The 21,218-nt window shown below is 41.1% G+C and overlaps 1 protein-coding gene across 4 annotated transcripts in view; it reads right to left on the bottom strand.

Moving 5' to 3' along the window:
- Nucleotides 1–21,218, bottom strand: part of ROBO3 (roundabout guidance receptor 3) — a 223,843-nt gene that overhangs the window by 40,725 nt on the left and 161,900 nt on the right. For all 4 annotated transcript variants that reach the window (XM_075604305.1, XM_075604306.1, XM_075604304.1 and 1 more), the window contains 10 exons: nucleotides 18,675–18,841; nucleotides 17,288–17,409; nucleotides 14,219–14,435; nucleotides 10,755–10,879; nucleotides 6,306–6,477; nucleotides 5,806–6,000; nucleotides 5,120–5,143; nucleotides 4,965–5,007; nucleotides 4,259–4,407; nucleotides 1,039–1,314 (listed from right to left, as the gene is read on the bottom strand). In XM_075604305.1, the coding sequence (XP_075460420.1) occupies nucleotides 1,039–1,314; nucleotides 4,259–4,407; nucleotides 4,965–5,007; nucleotides 5,120–5,143; nucleotides 5,806–6,000; nucleotides 6,306–6,477; nucleotides 10,755–10,879; nucleotides 14,219–14,435; nucleotides 17,288–17,409; nucleotides 18,675–18,841 (1,490 nt within the window). The remainder of the gene's footprint in view (nucleotides 1–1,038; nucleotides 1,315–4,258; nucleotides 4,408–4,964; nucleotides 5,008–5,119; nucleotides 5,144–5,805; nucleotides 6,001–6,305; nucleotides 6,478–10,754; nucleotides 10,880–14,218; nucleotides 14,436–17,287; nucleotides 17,410–18,674; nucleotides 18,842–21,218) is intronic.

Genomic DNA, 21,218 nt, shown 5'->3' with positions numbered 1-21,218 from the left:
CCTGTGTGTGTGTGTATGAGTGCGTGAGTGCCTGCCTGTGTGTGCGCACGTGTGTGTGTATGAGTGCGTGAGTGCCTGCCTGTGTGTGTGTATATGTATGAGTGCCTGCCTGTGTGTGTGTGTGTGTGTATGTATGAGTGCCTGCGTGTGTGTGTGTTTTACTTACTATCAGCAGCTCCCTCCTGCAGCCCGTGGAGGGAGGGAGGGGGGGGAGAGTAGCGGGTCCCTCCGCTCAAGCCACGCCCCCCCTCCCTGTCAATCCTCCCACTCCCGCCCACCTCCCGCTCCGGCTCCCGCTCCCTACAGACCGCATATCGCGGTCTGTGTAGTGTCAGCGCACTGCCTGTCTGCAGTGCGGGCGCGCTGACTCTGGGAGCGGGGCCTTAGCCTAAGTGAGAAGTGTAGCTCAAACGTATGCTATGACAGTGATGCTACCCAGCAACTGGTTTAGCTCACACTGCTAGAGTTGCTGCCAAGAATAGCAGAGGTTGTGGGTTTTGAACCTGTTGGGCCTGACACCAGACCCCATTCCTCACACGGTACCATAGACTGGTCAATATAGTTCTTATGGAAATCCTGTTAGGAAGTGTGGGATGACTCATTTAAATATACTTTACCGATCTTATTAGCATATCTACAGTGTGCTCTTTTTTTGCGCCAGGTGTCTGTTATTTGGAGGAAGGTTTAAGGTGATATAGCTAAAATTTGAGAGTCTAGTAAAATAGCTCTCTTTTGCTCCTAAATAGATCTGATGATGGATTCTGATGTATCCGGGTGGATTTATTTTCATGTCCAATTTGCTTTCATGTACGGATCGGGTTTTGGTAAAACCAGTGCACAAAATCCATGGATCGGATTTTTAAAGTTTCACCCATCTCTAATGAGTTCTGAAGAGAACATAGGGAGGGAAATAAACATATTGAACAGAGCCCTGTTATAAGCTAGAGGTTAATTTGTTTGTTTTGGTGGGAACCAGGCACTTTAATTCAATCCAGCAATACAGTGAAAAGGATAATTAACAATAAAATAGTTAAATACCATTCTCTATTCTGTTTCGATCCGGTTGTGCATAATGGATGCCTGAGGTCCCAGCCTGGACATTCCACTGGTTTTCTTCTAGTTCAGGCGAGTGCAAATTCTGGCCACCGTATGGTACAACAGGTGTAGTCGCATAAGGTGTAGTATGCTGCGAGAAAGCCCCATTAAAAGTACGCATATCCTCACTGGTGGGATCTATAGTACTGTAAATAGGACCATCTGATACAGTTGTTCCAAACTTCTCAGTCTGAGCAATATAGTTCGAAATGCCGGCATCTATTCAAAATGAAACAAATCCAAATAGACCAGTTAACAGGGGGGGGGGGAGATATATATATATATATATATATATATATATATATACACACGCACAAACACATATGCACAAGGTATAGGAGTGGAGATGTGATAATGTTTCTCGCATCGCCTGAACATAAGCAACTTTTCTCTTAAATAAGAAAAATTAGGCCATTTCCCCATAGAATGCAGAAAAGTCACTCCGCGCTGATGCTGTCTGTAATTAAGGTCCCTCTTGCTGCCATCTGACTGAGGGACTCCACACACAACCTACAAACGTGAGCTCACAGACAGAAAAAAGAACAGGCAGACAGGCGCACTAAGGGACAATAGCTCATTTATTTAAATTCTAAAACATATATAGAGGTGACACAGTGATATCAGTGACACACTGATATCATAAGACACACCAATGAAAGGTTAAAAACAATGTGAAGGTAGAGAGGGGAAGAGGACACTATCGCATCTGCACTGTGCATTCAAACAGAAATGGTCCGGACCCAATCTGTAGACATACCAGATAGCAAGGAGACACGAAGGGTCCTGCACAGCCTCCATAGTGCGAAACGCGTAGAGGTCACGTGAGACTGTTCCCGTGGAGTTTTCAAGGTCCTGTTCCCCTCTCTACCTTCACATTGTTTTTAACCTTTCATTGGTGTGTCTTATGATATCAGTGTGTCACTGATATCACTGTGTCACCTCTATATATGTTTTAGAATTTAAATAAATGAGCTATTGTCCTTTAGTGCGCCTGTCTGCCTGTTCTTTTTTCCATTTCCCCATAGAACTTAGAGTAAATGGCAATATAAATAGCAAACGTGTTATGTGACCCTTGCTAAAAAAAAAAAAAAAAAAAATTATAGTTGCCAAGCTTACAGATTTTTGCTAAACATTTGGCAAATTTTATCTCGCTTGATAAGTTTCGATAATATTTCACAGATTTCTATTTACAGTTGGTCTATTTTGTTCTGGTTTTGCTGATCGGCTGGCAAAGCCAGCCCATCAGTTGAAGGACAAGCCTACTTGGTTAGAACCAAATAGGACAAAAGAAAGCAGACAAACAAATATAAAAAAAAAACAATAGCAAGTGCACTGTAAAAGAAAATAAAGTGCACTAAAAATTGAGAGTTAATATAAATACAGCTGAACCCTGTTATAACGCGGTGCTCAGGGTCCACATAATGAGACCCCATTACAACCAGGATCGCTGGAAAAATGGCCACGGCTGAACGGTGCTCGCCGTGCGATCCCGCCTATGGCGGCTCACTCCGGTGCCCCCCTTCCTATTCTTCCTTCAATACCCGATCTGCTCCTGCCAGGCCTTCCACGTCCTCCTCCGGACCGGGATTGCCCATAGGGGCAGCAGCGTAGGATCAATAGCCATAACCTTTTCCTCCACCCCCCCGGCGGCGGCAGTCTGAGGCGACAGAGTCTGAGAGCCAACACGGAACCCGGTGGAGATCGCGGTGATGCGGGCAACTCGGAAGCTGGTGCCATGGACACTCACAGCAAGGACTTACCCCATGCGATGCGGACTGGTCCCGGATCTTCAATGATGAGGGTGGATGTTCGGGGGTGGGGGGGGGGAACTTTCTAGATTCCATTTGCAAGGCTAATACAGATGCAGCCACCAGTATCCTAACACTTGCCTGGTGAAATACTGTGGCTATCTCCCAGTAATGCTACAACATTTCTGTGAGATTTCTGCAGCCAGACTAATGGCCCATCGGATTAACAAAGTGGGGGTTCTTGCAGTCCCATTCAGTTTGATACTGAATACAGATACTGGAGTGCACCAGCGCCTGTAACATTGTCACAATGTTCGTTAGGATATCCCCATCGAAACGCTGCTTCCTGGTCTTATAAATGGCAAGCTTAGCCAATGCCAGGAGCAGGTTGATGAGGAGATCCCTAGGCTTATTGTCCCAGGACACTGGGCACCCAAAAATAAAAAGGTGAGGATAAAAGTGCAGCCAGCACGTGTAGATATCTGAACTCACACTGCTTAAGTGAACAGTGTTCATTAAAACTTGCATGATTTCACACTACTTAGCAGACCACTTTATGGAATATGCCTATTACCATAGGGAAAGCACCATAGATAGATACAACTCAGTTTCCTATATTGACTCCAAATCTAATTTAGAACTCTCTCACGTCACAGACGAAATTATTATTAAAAATATTCTAAAGATAAAAGTCTCTCTCCTATTAATGGTTTTGACTATGCAATTTACCTTTTCAATGAATATTATGAAGTCAAATGAGATTGAGGTATAAATATGAAAGATAATGAGTAGAAAAGACAAGTACTTAAATGGTTACATTGACATCATGCAAAAATATAGTTGCCATATACATAGTCACAGCATAGCTTATCTAAAATAAATGTTGGAAAGCACATATCAGCATGTATTTTTAAATAAAATAGAACACATAATGACTTTACAATTGTGCATACAGCAGAAACATCTATATTTACTTTTGGGTACATTTGCACTTCTTTATGGTTTGTCATCATTTGTCTGGAATCAAATAGCTCTGTCTGTGTTAGCTCGGACATGGTTATAGAAGCATATGTAAATGTTATTAAAATAGATCATTATTGCACAGACGTAGTCCTACATATGCATAATCCTCATCTAATTTAATTTACTTAGATCAAAACAGCCCTCAGCATGCAGTGGATGTAAGTGCGTGTAAAACTGACAGCAATACTAGCAATAAATTGCACATGACAGATGCAATTTAATTTCAAGCAAATCACAAAACCTATGTTTCATTTTTGCAGTTGAAAAGTCATTGGAGAAGCAGTGTTATGTTGTTCAGAAATGATGGACGGAGAATGTAAAAACTTTAGAGATCTATACAATTGAGCATGCATGTCGCTGCAAGGGTCAATTAACAATACCAGATTATTTACCATTATAGTATCTCTCTGTAGCATCATGATTTCCAGTGCAACAGTTAACAGCCGTATCTTTTGGTTTCCCATTTCGCAGTAAATTGGTGGCTGGCCAGGAATCTGCAAGCCAAGGATAGTTGGATGCACTGGTAGCCAATATTGCTGGTCTAGTGGAAAAAATAGACAGGGAACATCAGGCTCAACACAAACATTTTAGCAAACTATCTTTTTCAAGGCTATACAATAAGGAAACTGCACTATGCGTATCCTTGTACTTCTATAGAATCCTGTACTCAGCAGCCACTTCAGATTTCAGTAATAGACAAAGAATAAACACATAAGTGAATGCACATAGTTGAAATACAAATAGAGTATTGGATCTTATTACTTAAGCATTGTCTGTCTGTGGTTCCTGGTGTTAAGATTGTGTACCCCTGATATACAGTTCTGAAAATAGATGCACTGAATAGCGGAAGTTATCTAAAACATTTACCATCAGTGGTACAACTGAGCAAATGCATAAGCAACACATGTTATTACCTTCATTGACACAAAATAATGCGGAAAATAAGACAGTAAAGGAGAAAACATTTGTTACAATTGTTTAGCAGCACTCGCTGTAAATCTTACGATAATACTATGAAAGCATTAAAACAACACATTCCGTTAACAGGAGTTATCATGCTTGCTACGCTACATCTGTAATTTATTATGTTCTACTTACCTTCCACCTATATGACCAGAGCCCTCTGTATGTGGAAAAGATACTGAAAAAAAAAACAAAGAAATATAAATAGACAATGATGTATAAAAATACTAATACATAACCCCCCCATGAGTAGTAAATTAAATTAAAATAAAAAATAAAATCCGTATTACCTGCTGGTGTATAGGCAAAAGAAGCTATTTAAAAAAAAAGAAAGTAAAAAGATGTGTTACTTTTATTTTAAACGAAGAGCAAAAACAAATCTACATTTCATATGTTGCAATGTTCATGTTGGTGCAGTTCTCTTTTCCCATTTAACATAAGGAAACAACTATAGTGGCAAGTGACGAAAAAGGCATAGAGTGCAGAGGAAATGGAAAACCATGTAAAGCTTTAGAAACTACTAAATTTCAACATTTTGCAAGCATTTAAAACATCTGTACCATATATATTTGTATTGCCCTAATTTACAAGTGAGTTTCAGTGTGCAAAAATTGTACTTACTGTAGCTGCTTAAGCAACTGATATAAAATTAGCAGGAGCAGAGGAGTGTCCATGGGTTATATCAAGGGCTGCAGTTGACCCAAGTGACACCATTTGAAAACCCCTATTGTAACGTGTTTTACACATCTTAGTAAATATGGCCCAAAATATCAGCTGTTAATATTTTCGAATAGTGTTTCAAATAAGTTAGTACCTTACTATTACAGCATAAACTTGTTCCATATTTTGGAATACACATGATTTAATTTAAATATTAATATATGACAATGTTACCTTTACCAACAGTAATATTAACAGCAAAACATTTCCACATATGCATTAAAAATGTCTGCCGGGGTATTTCTTAAAATCTCACCTGTATAATGACTCAGTTCTTTCCTCTTCTTCCTTCGACAATAGATCCAAACACTGAAGCACATAAGGATTACCCAGCATGCTCCACCAATACCAGCTATGAAAGCTGGCTGTTTAACAACATCTGTGATCTGTTCAGTCAAGCTCACATTTTCCTTATTGTTAACAGGGACTTGGTCTTGTTCTGAAGAAGGCTCTGAAGAGAATACATGGAATAAGATACTGTATGACATTGTGTTTGAATATATTTTTTCCTTCACCACAATATTGCAGAATATATGCAAAATTATGATATGGAGCAGTATCCACTACAAATTATAGTTAATGCGATAGTCACACTGTTTAGGATCCTGTTTATTGGCTTCAATAAACAACATGTTGTATACCAGATAACTGGAAGTTGAACATTTTGAATGGATCAGAACAAGAATCACAATACAATAACAGTCAAAATAATAGTATCTAGTCATGGTCAAAAGGTCTGTCTCGTGTTATACGTACTGATTTGGATGGTGATGGGCTTGCTTTTTACTCCAACACCAGCACTTGTTGCAGCTGCAACTTCAACATGGTAAAGAACTCCAGGAACCAGGTCTTTTATAAATGTGGTATGGATTGTACCATCAACTATTTTGTTTATATGAAAACGTGTTTCATTTCCCAAACACCAAATCTGTCGGCAAAAGAAGTGCATTTGTCAGTTTTGCAAAGACTAATTGATAAATATGTCATATTAATATAGTCCCAATACATACAAGAGCTCAACAATATCATATAATATTGTGGCATAAGAATAGCATACAGTAAGTACAAATAGTATAAATATGGATATAAAATGCACTGGTAGATGTTATGTTCAATTATGTTCACTTTTGTATTTTAATAACCTGTGACAGGGTGAATTTACTAGCCATGGGTTCGGCAACCTGCGGCTCTCGAGCGGCATGCAGCTCTTCTCGCACCTACATGCGGCTCTCGCAGGTTACCGCTCGCCAGCTGCTGCCTCACTCACTGTGTGCTGCGAGGGGCACAGCTGGCGCTGCTTAGGCCTCTATTTGTTGCCCGCATCTCCCCAGCTGCTGGGCTGCCTCCTGCACTGTCCCACACCGGGTCTCTCTAATGCCGGTGTGCGATGATGTCACAGAGCAGCCCAGCGTGGGACAATGAGGAGGCACACAGTGAGAGAGAGGCAGCAGCTGGAGAGCGGCCACCGGCAGCAAACACAGCCACCAGCAGCAAACCCAGCCATCGGCAGCACCAGCCCCCCCACCCCCACCACCCCCTCACAGCCACCAGCAGCACCCCCCCCCCCCGCCCCCACCACCCCCTCACAGCCACTAGCAGCAAACCCAGCCACCGGCAGCACCTCCCCCCCCTCACAGCCTGCGACAGAACATTGAGGGGGAGAAGCAGCAACCCAGGACAGTGAGTGCAGGGGAGAGCCAGGCCCAAAGTAAGTGTGTGTGTGTATAATTTGTAGCATCTGTTTTGAACAGCAAAACTATTTAAAATATAAATAAATAAACGGACTTATTGTGAGATGCATTTTATTCCCCCACATACTTTATTCAGAATTAGGAAAAGGAAAAAATAAGTTTGTTGTATGTTAATGCTTATACAGTATATACCTGTGTGTGTACAGTATATGTATGTGTTTGTGGGTGTGTAATATTCATGCATGCGTTGCGGCTCTCTGAATATTTTGGACAAGTTTTTTTTTTTAAATAAAATGGCTCTTCTTCCTTGAAAGTTTGCAGACCCCTGCACTAGCCCAACACTATGTCTGGGAGACTTATGTGTATGTCTGAAGTCCAGCAGAGACCTGGTTAATCCCAGTTTGTGAAAAGGCTTAGTTAATTAGCCAAGTCCCAGGTGCCTTGTTAAGGGGTTTAAGAACCCAGAGTTCTACTTCTTCTTGATTCCTGTCTGAACCAGAGAAGCACATTCTGAAAGACTGGAGGGAGACAAGCCTGAAGCAAGGCCTGTTACAGTGGGACACTTACTTACCCTTGTTCTTTTCATGGACTTGAACCGTCTTTTCTGGAAAAAGCCCTGTTATGGATAATTTAGCTGGACTGTTCTAAGCTGAGGTTTTTTTTGTTACTTTACACCTATGCTGAATGAAGTTCTTTTTGTGTTCCATGTTTTGGTGGCTGAATAAAAAAGCCTATTCAGATAACCCACATGTCGTTGCATTGTCCCTTCAACATACAGTGTCAGAAGAGGGATTCTGAGCAGTCCCTGCATGTGAAGGGCAACACAAAGAAAAAAAATGAACATTTTTTTAAAAAGAGTTTCTGTGCAAACAGACCAGGCAAAAATGGACTACTATAGCAGCAGCAAGTTCAACTCCTATCCCAGCAGCAGGCAACGCAGGATGAAAAACAGGCCAAGCAAAACAAACTACTGATGCAGGAACAAGCCAGGCAAAACAGACTACTACTGCAGCATGAAGCCCAGCTCCTAGCCCAGTAGCATCAGGCAGCACAGGATGAAAGGCAGACCAAGCACAACGAACTACTACTGCAGCAGCACGCAGCCCAGGATGAAAGGCTGGCCAAACTACTGGTTCGGTCTACTTGTCTTTCAGACCAGAATTTCCGAACAACCCCACCGGTTCACCTGAGAAAAATTAGTCTGGCTGAGGAAACAGATAATTTGTTATTAACCTTTAAAAGGGTTGCCGAGGTCCAAGGCTGGTCCGTAGATCGCTGGGCAACTGGTTTGGCCCTGCTCCTCATAGGAGAAGCCCAGGCCTCATATCAGGGCAGACCTGCAGATCATGCTGGACTATATGAACTTTAAGCAGGTAAAATCTGCCATACTAGATTGCTTAGGCCTGACCCTAGAAGCCTACCCAGCAGCAGTTGCGGAACTTGAAACACACATCTAAGGTGAGACCCTGGGTCATAGCTCAGTGCTTACTGTACTTGTGGATACAGCCAAACAGTGCACCAAGGAGGCAGTTCTCAAACAAGTCATATTGGAGCAATTCCTACAAGTGATAACACCTCTCACACGCTCCTGGGTAAATCGTCATAATGCTAAAATCTTAACAGTGGCTGTTCAGCTGGTTGAAAACCTTCTTGAGGACAAGGACCAGGAGAGGGTCCTGGGAACTACAGCACAGACTCCACCAGCTCTGACTGACTCTCAAAGAGGGAGGCCAGACGAGAGTGTATACTAAAACCCATCCACTTGTGACCGCCAAGCCTGATGAAGAGATCAATTGTTTGAGCAATGGAGAGGTCTGGATGTCCGTTCCCGCTTGAGACCCTCATCTTCTGCCTGATGTTGGCTCATCACCAAAAGAGGGAAACTTCAGAGGACTTCGCACACAGAACCCACCTAACTCCTGGTCTCCAGTATCCTGTTTAGCCGAGCGGTATCCACGTCAACCCCATGAGAGAGAGAGCCTTCTCCATATTCTACCAGTAGGGAACAGGACCACCATCATATGGAGAGCCCACAGATGGATTGTTCCTTCAGCAGGACCGTTACCTAATCCTTCACCAGTGAAAGCTGAAAACCTTGGTTACTTCCAGTCCTGATTGGGGGAAAATCCATACAGGCCCTTGTGGATTTGGGTTCTGGGAAAACCCTTGTCTTCCAGGAACTTTTACCGCCTGGTGCTTTCCTATTACTCCTCGTGGAGCATATAATGTTTACATGGCAATATAAAATGGTACCCGACTGCCAACATCCTGCTACAGGTAAAGGGTTGGGGGGCCAGGCTAGAAGTAGAAGTGGCTGCTTGGCTCCCGGTCCCAGTCTTGTTGGGCTGGGACTGGCCCTATTTATCCAGTTTAAAGGCTCCCTCCCAGGAGGAGCCTCCTTCTCTGATAAAGTAGTAGCCTGGGAAACGCTTTCCCTTGTCTGCCAAGATATTCCCCAGTACACACCGGGTTCCGAAATCTCGGAAGCAAAGATGCTGTGACAAACAGGACTGGGTACAAAAATCTGTGACTCAAGGTAACAATACTTATATGCCTAATTCACAGGTAATAACTGGGAATGGCCAGGAGGGAGAGACAGAGCATGGAGATTTACAGGAACTGTCTCTCCCTGATTTTTTGCCAGAGGCAGAGGGAAACCCCAATAATTGTCAGACAGTATGAGGTGGTGATAAAAACAAGTCCCATCTGCCACGTTAAGGGGCTTTAAGAACCCAGAGCTCCCACTTGTTCCTGTTTGAACCAGAGAAGCACATTCTGAAACACTGGAGGAAAACAAGCCTGCAACAAGGTCTGTTGCAGTGGGAGCATTTACCCTTTTTCTTAGTGCTTTTCTTTGACTTGAACCGCCCTTTCTGGGAAAATGGCAAAGCCCTGTTATAGACTATTTAGCTGGACTGTTCTAATTTTGTTACTTTACACCTATGAAAAAATCAGTATGTGTAATTGCCAACCTTCAGGAAACACCGATGTGTGTAGGAAGAAGCTACTGTACATTGGTTAGATCACTACTTTAACATTCACATATATCATAACAGGATAGTGAAATTCACCTAAGATAACAAATGTATTAAATGAAATCCCATTAGTAGAATTTTAACTAAAAGCATATTTTAGCCACCATTGTAAATATGAATTAAAACTGCATCTTTGGAATCCATGTTGTATTTGTACCTAATTTACATATGGAATGTATCATTGAGAAGGTTTTGAAACCACATTAAAAAAGAAAAAAAATGCAAGCTGGCCCTATGATACTGAAAGGGTTCACCCTAACTACTAGTTTACTGTATCTATATTAGTTCAGACATTCAATATGTAAGGGCTTTCAATTAATTATATATTCAATATTGCATATCATTCCTTTTGGTACATTTAAATAAGTTGGTATGGTTATGGTTAAATATCTACAACATAATTCAAAGAAGCAGTGCGTATTATATTCATGCATATACTACAATAAATGTGGCGGAACCCCACTTCATTTTTGTCTTACCCGATAATCCTGAATAATTCCATTCTGATGCTCTACTGGAGGAGGTTCCCAGGAAATACTAATATTGGTGCTGTTGTTCGTCCCCATCGTTACCACAGCTACAGCTTGAGGTGGTCCACTTGGAGCTGGTGATAGGATTTGAAATATTACAAATGCTATTGTTTATTTTGAAGTGTTATTTCCTTTATCATTAAAGTTAGATACTCTGTCTTTATATATTTATCACGGTAAATATACTATTGTGTTGCACAATCCTCACAGTGAGTCAACCACATGTTAGTATCCTATCATATCAAATGAGGTCATTTGACCTTTTCCTCTAAATGTTATTTTTTACTGCCTTTTGATTTGGGGAAATTTAGTAAGATTTTCATTTTAGATGATCTGTGTAAGGGAGCAACAGTACATTGGACCCACTGAAGGGTGGGAGTATTACAGGCTAAAACAATAGAGAACGTCAAAAACGTTTGTGACAGACAAGGCTATACTAAATATGAAATATATTTATATATAAATATGCAAATCATCACCCAGTAGATGAGTCACAGACAGGAAAATGGGCAGACTAGGTTGGCCAAGGAGTTATTATCAGATGCCAAACTCTGTTTCTCTAACACCCTCTATCTATAAACATCTGAAATGGATTAAACCATGCTAGAGAAGAATTCAGCTCCGCTGAAATTAAAGGAGCTACATTTTTCTCCGGTACTGGCTTCATACAATAATAAAGAAGCAATCTCCCTTACATTCTTTTTACTTTTTCATTTTTCTTACAGAATCTATTCTGGAGGTTTCCAGGCATTTTGTTTTATTTTTTTTTTAATCTTGAGAGACCCCATGTTCTTGAAAAAATTGCGTTTTTTGTGCTAGTGTTTCTGCTTCCTTTTGAACAATCTATATTGCTGTTATCTAAACCTCGCTCACATAGGCCAATAAGAAGCTGCAATTTAATCAAAGCATGAGATGGTGGATAATGAATGCAGCTATCTTTGATTTTTCTTTAATCTTACTGGTACAAAAAAAGGTAGATATCTAGGGAATCGTGGGCTCCCCAGAAGTAAGAATAGCACAAATCAGGTAAAGGGGCCCCTCCTGGTTCTGATTCTGTTGAAAATAATCATTCCAAAAATGTAATCAGTTTAAGTGCCAGATGGGTCCCGGCACAAGAGTGTGTCAGCCCCTGCGGCACATCACGATTGGAAGTGGAAGAATCCTCCTTTTCAGTTCCTCTGCTGAATAGATCATGTTTAGCAGAACCCAATCTCCTCTGGAAAATAAGCAGAAGCCCATGACGTAATCACTACATCATGGGGCTTCCATGAGTGCCAGGCTCCATGATGTGCTAGCTACGTCATGGGCAATCCAAAAGGTAAAAGAGGGGTCTATTCGTTTTTTAATACACGTAGGTTGGAGTTCAATTAAAGCAGGGATCTCCAAACTACGGCTCGGGGGCCACATCAGGCCACCCCAAGATTTTATCCGGCCCGCAGCAACTTCAAATATATATATTTTTGCTCATTATATATCATTTCCCAGTGTAAGCACAGCATCCTTTCTGTGTAATTGTCACATTTCTCTCTTGTTCTGAATCCTATCATGCTGATTACCCCCAAAGGATCCAAATAAAACGTATTCATTCATTTATAAAAATTAGAAAAATATTTTTTTTCTTTGACCCGCAAAAATGTGTAGCATATACGATGTGTCCCTCATACTGAAAGGTTTGGAGACCACTGAATTAGAGGATAGTATAAACTGCTGATGTTCCCTGTACTGTATGTAACCGTATTTTTATGTTTAGGGTGATCAATCCCAATGCAATTTCACTTTTCCTACAGTATATACAAAAATCTACATTCAATAACAAAGGCATGTGTGAATCCTGTACTCAGAAAAATAACACCTAAGCAAAATGGTTAACTTACAAATGTAGTGAATTATTTACATTATTAGGAATAGTGACATTGCAATATGTGTAAAATAATTGCATCTCATTTCCATTTTTACTCTATTTCCTTTTATACTTAATTGCAAATGTACAATCCCTAGCAGACACTTAAGATATATTTAAGTAAGAGGAAGTCATCAAAGGATTGTCAGATATGTTATTTCAAAGGAATGTACAATTCTAAATTCTAATCGTCCAGGAACATTTGAGTAAATCACTATGCTCAGCTGATGGTGCTTGAAAATCCAAATTGATAGCAATTTCCATAGATTTCCCATTACTACAAAGCCCGTATAGCATTCTTCATTGCCACAGATATGTCTTTATAAACCCCCATTGAACCTGTCTTCAAATATATATATTCATAGTTAGAATGGATTTTAAGAAGCAATCCCAGAGATATTTGTAATTTTTTTGTGCCGGTTTTAACACAAAAAAAAAAAGCATATAATGGTAGACTGCCAACATAACCCCCAGTGCGAGCCCTGACCCCAGTAGCCGTAAGCCTTATTGTTTCCACACTTAGCATGGTGGACCCCTGGTCCACCCTGGGCTTATTGCTCCAGAACCAGGGCATCCCTGGACGTCGGGGGACCATCGTTGAGCTCTGGAGAGCAAAATATGCTCAGGATCGCTGCTGCTTCTCTGAATAAAAATGTAACAACGTAATTTAATTTCCTAGAATTCACTGAATGTCTTTACATCTGTGAGTGTTAACTAATAATGCACATGATTTCAATAAAAAAGACTATAGGGCTTATTAATTTCTCCCTCATCTATGCATACTCTCTCTCTCTCTTTAAAATCCACAATCTTGCCTGCCTGGGGAGGCGAGATGTCTGGGACAGCATTTCCATCGGGAAATCCAATCTTGCCGTTTATGGAATACCATGTGCATATCTTAATTTGTGAGATTTCCTCTTTGCATACAAAATGTCCATAGTTTAATAGGCCTCCATGAGTATGGATAATGACATATGTGAATAAAGTTTGAGAGTAATTTTTCAATAAATGAAGGACAGACATTAAATATGATACACATGCATACCCTGTCATATTAACTGTGATAAAGGCAAAATCTCTTATTCACTTAACTTTGGTATACATCCTATCAGTGAAAATCTTCTACGGATGCCTGTCACTCTAGAATTTATTAAAGTGACTACTGTACTTCAATCTCTATTCTTTTTGTGGCTTTCAAAATATTCTCCTTTAAGGAAACTTACATACATTCCCTGAACATACACTGATATTTTGCTTTACCCCCTCCTCCCAGTAGATTCCATGATCTGAAGGTGACATCGAAAGAGAAGCACGTCTGTGAGCAGTCTAATAGCAGAAAATCAGGACCTGCTTTTGTCTGCTGTGCAATCTCAAGAGCTTTCCAAATATCATATCTCGATTCTGTTGCTTCCCTATCTCTTTGCTGCTGTAACGGCCAGCAATGGACATCCTTGACCAGCAAACTGTTCTTATAAGACATGTTATATTACATTTCCAAGTTAAAACACATTACCTTCTTCTGGTGTACGGATCAAAATCACTTCACTGTCCATGCCTTGAAATTCATCAAAGTAAGGACGGATCTTGATTTCATACTCTGTGCCTTTTTTGAGGTCCACAAGGATGGCACTGCGCTCCGTAGGGGACTTCATATCCTGTACTATCCAGACACTGGATTTGGGACGATACATAACCCTGTATCCTTGGATAAACTGAGCCTGCCGATCTAGCTGAAGACGGACAGATCAAAATATAATAAAGCCAAAGAAAACAAAGACATATACACAATGAATTCCAAGTGAAAATGTTTGTTTATAGATAGATAACAGTACTTGTCGTGTGTTATCCTTGACACTGTCAAACTTTCATTCCTTTGGGGTTAGAGCTGATGGAGAGCTGGACTATATTTGAAGCTTTCTAACCTGACCACTATTTTGCTAATAACAATATAACTGGTTTCAGTCAGTGAACATATCACTTAAAATCCAGCTACATCATAAATGTACATAGCTAATAACAAAGCAGCTCTCTTTATAATATATAACTTTGACAAAGTACCCTGTCGGGTACGAAACGCGTCAGAGTTCGCCATAGACATGTGCCTGTCCGTATTTTTTCAATAAATCCCGTTTTTCATTGATTGCCGTTTGGATTTTCTTACTGGAGAGCTGTCCGCACCTTCCTTCTACCCTACACTTTCTAACGTACAATATATAATTTAACCGACATTATTAATTATTTAGAAACGTGAACAAATGTGTTGGGATTTAACATTAGGATCTGAATTTTGGTTATGATTAACTAAGTCTATTATCAGTAACAAGCTTTGGAGATGGTCGTTGCCCTCAGCAACCTATGTCAAATTAAAATATTGAATTAAAATGTCTTTTAATAATACCTCCTGCTTAAGATTCTACATCAAGGGCATTTATAAACATTCCATGCTTTCCATTTTGGTGAAGATTGGCTAATTGAAACCTTCTTTGACAACTTCAAAGGTTTCCAGGTCAATTCAGACTGCAGTGTTGCATCGTAAAAAACAATTGAATGGCAGGCAACATTTGCAGTACATATGGTTCAAGATTATGAAACTACTGTATGCAGAAAAGTGAACACAACAATTTTATTACAGATATTCAGCAGTTACTTCTCAGTAGTTTCTTCTCAGTAGTTTAGAAGAAGTGGCTCAGTGAGTAAAAACACTGACTCTATAAACCATGACACTGAGTTTGAATCAGGGGGACCTGGTTCACTTCCCAGTGTCAGCTACTTGTTACCTTGGGCAAGTCACTTTATCTCCCTGTGCCTCAGGCACCAAAATCACAGATTGTAAGCTCATATGGGCAGGGACTGGTCTGTAAAAGTCCTATGTACCGTGCTGTGTACCACACACTATACTATAATTGTGAAATCACTCTCCTGGCTTCCTATCAAATCCCGCAACTCACACTCAATTCTCATCCTCACTTTTAAAGCTTTACACTCTTCTGCCCCTTCTTACATCTCAGCCCTAATTTCTCGCTATGCACCATCCCGACTCTTGCGTTCCACTCAAGGATGTCTTCTCTCTACCCCCTTTGTATCTAAAGCCCTCTCCCGCCTTAAATCTTTCTCACTGACTGCCCACACCTCTGGAATGCCCTTCCCCTCGATACCCGACTAGCATCCTCTCTATCCACCTTTAAGACCCACCTTAAAACACACCTGCTTAACAAAGCATATGAGTAGCTCTGCGGCTAATACTATCCACGTGATACATAAAGCTTTGCCCCTTGCAGATGCACTTACCAGAATGCCCTCCTACTACTGCTGCGGCCGAGTTTATTCGAGCATTTGCCCGGTCTCGGCCGCAGCAGTAACCTGGCGCGCGCCGGAGGGTGCCGGGCGCGCGCCGAAGTCGCGGAGGAGCGCCCTCCGATCGGGGCTTTCTCCCTGGGGCTAGCAAGCCGGGACATGTCCCGGCTTGCGGTACTAGCCCTACTCAAATTAAACGTGTCGCCAGTGTATCTTTGTACGTCCTTCCTACCTACCAATTAGATTGTAAGCTCTTCGGAGCACGGACTTCTCTTCCTAAATATAAATTCTTATGTCTGAAGCCCTTATTCCCATGATCTGTTATTTGTATTATTTGTTACTTATATGATTGTCACGTGTATTACTACTGTGACGCGCTATGTACATTAATGGCGCTATATAAATAAAGACATACATACAAGTGCTTTGAGTCCCATTTGGGAGAAAAGTGAAACATGAAATAAAGTTAGTACATTTTATTACATTTTAGAAATGTTGCGAAAGAGGACCTGCTGCATTTTACATATTTATCATGCAAGTAAATGTAACATATTACCAAGGGAGCATTATGCGCAAATCCTATGTAGATCATAGACTCAAAATGCTGCTGAATGGTGCTTGATGTTTGGAAGTACTAGTGACATTGTAAAATGCTTTTATTTAATTTTTTCTTGGCTATAGCTATTAAAGCAGCATTCATGCCCAGGTTGAACACTGTATAGGTGACATGCAAATTAAAGTGAATTAGAGAAGTGATATGTTTAATGGGTTACATTTGCTAATTGATACCTTTAAAAAAATATTTAAAGGTTAAAAAAATTATTTCCAATGGCGACTCTGGTGGTGACTGTAGATCTTGTTTGTTACACTCCTATGGTAATCTGATTTGTGCATGCCACCTCCATGTCTGATTAACACGTAGACAATAAAGGATAATGATAAAGGAGAATAAGGACACTTAACCCCAGTAGAGGCTACATGTAGTCAATGTTTAGAAGCACTTTCAGGATAACATTTTATTAAAGATGTGTGCATACTTAATGCAATTAACTATAACATTGAAACGCACCTTTAACCTGAAATCAAGTCAGTTATATTAGCTTCTCTATTGACACCTTGACTTGGAAAAGGGCATTGGAGGGGCACATTGTGTAGCTGCAAATGTAATTATTGGAAAAGCTTTATTGATTTTCTTTTATCTAAGTAAACAGAAACAGAACTGTAATTGTGTTGTCGTCCGTCCCCCGTCCCCCCCCCCCTAGTATTAACTTTGGATCATGCAACTTACAGTCCATGTAACCTGGACGGTGGAGGAAGTCAGGATGACCGGGTTCTGGAGTTGAACCACGACTTCCCCAAGCTCACGCTGAACTTGTCGATGGTCAACACCTTGCCTTGTGGGACTGACATCTGCGAAACAAACATGACATCAGTTATTGTGATGTAATGACAATGCAGAAACATGACGTGAAATGTGTACAATATCATTACATAAATGCTATTTCAACATAAGTATCAGGTTATTTTTTTCATACGGCCTGAAAATATTTCTAAATGTCTTCAAGCCCAAAATATATTTGGGTTTATTTTAAGTCTACTCATAGCACAACTGTTCCAAAAAGAGGGCATTAAAGCTCTAGATAAAAAAAATATCAATTTAGTATTTCCCAATATTCGAAATGAGGGAGTGTTTGTCAGTCAAGTGTTTCCGCAAAACTTATGAAGGGAGCCAGAAAAGACTCCTTGAAAAAAAATCATCACATCGTTTTCTGAGCGGGTTTAACTCATAAGACTAAATAATAGCTCAATGAAAATTCAGTTTAAATGTTATCACATTAGAGGAAAATAATAATATGTGCTTCCACGGGAAGTTAAGATAAAAGAATACACTAACTTTAGGGATCATTCAATAAATAAGGCTTGAATAAGACTTTTCATGTGCTATCACACTATTTTGAATAAGCCCCGAAGAATCTTAAGGTAACTATTCTATATTGTCTCTTCAGCAGAATAGCTGTAAATAGTGCAATCACCTCACACATAATGATGTTCAGGGTCATTATTTTAACTACTTGTAAACCATTCTTTATTAACTGAGCATAATAAAACAAAACTGGACATCTCAATTGGTTATTACTAAAACAGAATTTAAAGCTGCAGTTCAGTCTTTTTTTTTTTTTTTTTTTTTTTTTTTACATTTATTTTTTTTCTTCAATAGTTTTATGTGTGCAATCTCTAATTATCTAAAGAACTGTATAGCTGCAGGTCAATTCGTTTTCCATGTATTGATAGGTCGAAATTTGGTGACATATTAAAAGCTGGCATTTGTTTATAATCTGCTTGACTGGCAGTGGAAGCTCATGAATATTCATGAGCATTCCTGCACTGACAAGTGCTAGAGGGAGGGCAGGGCTGACAAAGAGGTGTGCCAGAGCTTGTGACAGGACATGAAGGGGCAGTGCCTTAGCAAATGGCTGTTAAAATAGAATACAAGAAAATTGGTCTTTCAAAGTTGTTTTTTTAAAAACAGAAAATGCTAAAAGTATTTTTTCTTACTACAGAACTGATTTATTAAAAAAAAACACATGCAGGATATTGACTGAACTGCAGCTTTAATGCCAGAGCTGTTCCATTAAAAGGGAAATTTATATATCTTCCTGCAGTCGCTGACTCACCTTGTGTGCGCACAGGTTCAGAAATGGGGCTGGGATCACTGAGGCCATAAGCGTTCACTGCTCGGATGATGAAGAGGTAAATAGTATTTGGGTTCAGCCCAACCACTGTGTGCTTTTCAACTTTAACATTGTCTGCAACGGTTTGCCAGGTGCTACCTGCTGACTGGCTGCATTGAAGAGGAAACAATTAATGGAGATTGAGTGAGTTATAGCTATTTATGACATTGTACTATTCTGTATATATATTACAATCTGAGAATATCATGGCAAACTTTGTATTTACATACACTGTTATTATGAGCAAGGAAATACATTATTTGATTTCTATTATAATTGATAGCAGAAGCATCCAGTTCTCTGAATCGACAGAAAACGCTTGCTATGTTTTCACAGAAAATGAACCGCAGTCACAATATTCATCTAAAAATGTATACAGTCTCTATTGTATTTTTGTACAAAAAGCAGGTAGGAGATGTTTGGAGGTTGTTTGCCAGCTACAAGAGGTATCTTGGTGAACCTACCTCTCTGTGTTTGAAAACAAATTCATCATCAGATGATGTTTCTTTATAATATATTTGAGTAGTGCTAGGATGTGTTTTTGGTAACCAGGGGTATTTGCACAGTCTACTCTCACGATATAACAGCAGATGTTCAGTGCTATCTGTAGGTGCATGCAACAAAGGGGTAATAATGCACAGAAAAAGCTCTGTTAACTGAAGGAAAATAACGTAACGTTACCAAAATAGGTAACAGATGTTAGTTTTCCTACATTTAACCTGAACTAAAAAAAAAAAACCTGTGTTAAGTCCAGTGGGGTAGCTAGGCATGTGCGGTCCCCCGGGTGAAATTTTGCCGCACATTCGCGATCCGCACTTGTCGACCACGCATGCGTGATCACTCATGTGCATATGCAACCACCAAGCTACGGTCGTGCATGCGCATGAGCGACCGGCAAACGATGATCGCGCATGCGCACAGGTGTAACGATGCTCGTCTCAAGCAGGAAACAGACCCGCAGGGCTAAGGTAGGAAGGTGAAATAACCGACCTGAGCCAAGGGACAGAGTCCTGATAGACTAGTGAGTCGTAAGCCGAAGGTCAGGGCTGGCAGCAGAGTTGCAAAGTCGGTGTGGATGCAGAGGTCGAGGCAGGCTGAAATCAAAGGTTAGTCGAGGTACATGAGCCTGGTCTGGTAACGTGAAGACAATGGGTAAACGTGTTGCATGTATTCAGCATGAACTGAAACTTTGCTCGGCAACTTCCTGCTTACAGGGCTGTCCTTTTAAAGGAAGTTGCCAAGAGCAAAAATAGATGATCCAGCCGCAGAGGGCAAGCAAGAGCAAAATCCTGAACTGGAATATGAAAACCCGGATAGGATTTTGCCAAACCTCATAACGAGCAGCCGGCAAGGGCTCCTCCCACATTCGCAATTGGCGAGTGATGGGACAAATTTGGATTGGTCACCCTACACAAACCCAGGCTTTAGCTACGCCCCTGGTTAAATCCTGTGTTAACTTCCTGTGGACATACGTTGAGGTGTTCCACCTCTCTTTTGCATATCATTAGCACTAACAGCCCTTATAGTAATGCAAGGACTTGTTATAGCTGAAAACAGCACTTAACACATCGTTGGTGAGCTTCAAAGATACCTGTTAGCACGTAACGAGACGTTAGCTTAAGTGAACATCTTGTTAGGTCAATAAAGGCACTTTGTGGATTTGCCCTATATGGAGCGTTTTCAAAAACTTTTGCCTATTGTTCTAAACAAAAGGTGTGCCATACTATTGTAATGGTGTTCCCCCACCCGGTGGGAGATTTGGCCATTACTACGTATGTGGTGCATGATACCTGCTGGTAAACAGGAGGGCTGAGTCATCAGCCGATGGTAGTGGGGACACAGGATCAGGTTTCTGGGGTACGTTACCCAAATATCTTTAGCAGTGCAGCGCCTCCATCTGCCGTAGGCTCCAGGGAACTGAAGATGATCTCCCACGGTAGAACCGATTACATCTCCTCCCAGTAAGGTAACACACCAGGCCGGAGGTATAATAACATCGACGGTTTATTGTCTCTCTCTGCAGCACAGTACACGGCAGGGTTCTCCCCAATACAGCAACTGTCAGCTACTCACACTGAAGGATGGTCCCTGGACCTTCACTACAGGCCAAGGGCGCCCGCACAGTCCCAGCTCTTCCCTGCCCCTCTATCAGGGGCAGAGGTATGGTACACACTCACTCTCCTCCTGAGTGAAGAGGATCAGAGAAGGCCCAATAATCCGTCTCTTGGATGTGTGACCTGCCCCTCTCAAGTAGGAAGAGGCACTCCCAAATTTGGGGTGGCACTGCCCATAAGTACAGTCAGGAGGAGGGCACCAGGTCTGTCTCATGATTGGTCATGCCCAGGCCGGATGTCACTGCCTCCCGCTGTCACTCAAGTGCAGCTCCTCAGAGGGTAAAACGCCATATCAACTACTGGCAAGGCCTGCTTGTACCAGGACTTACTGCCAGGAGGAAAAGCAGATTAGTAGCCATAGATGGCATGGCTG

Source organism: Ascaphus truei, chromosome 6 (genome assembly GCF_040206685.1).
Source record: "Ascaphus truei isolate aAscTru1 chromosome 6, aAscTru1.hap1, whole genome shotgun sequence".
Classification (NCBI taxonomy): Eukaryota; Metazoa; Chordata; class Amphibia; order Anura; family Ascaphidae; genus Ascaphus; species Ascaphus truei.
Note: the sequence above shows the minus strand (reverse complement) of the source record. Positions and strands in the feature narration are given on the sequence as shown.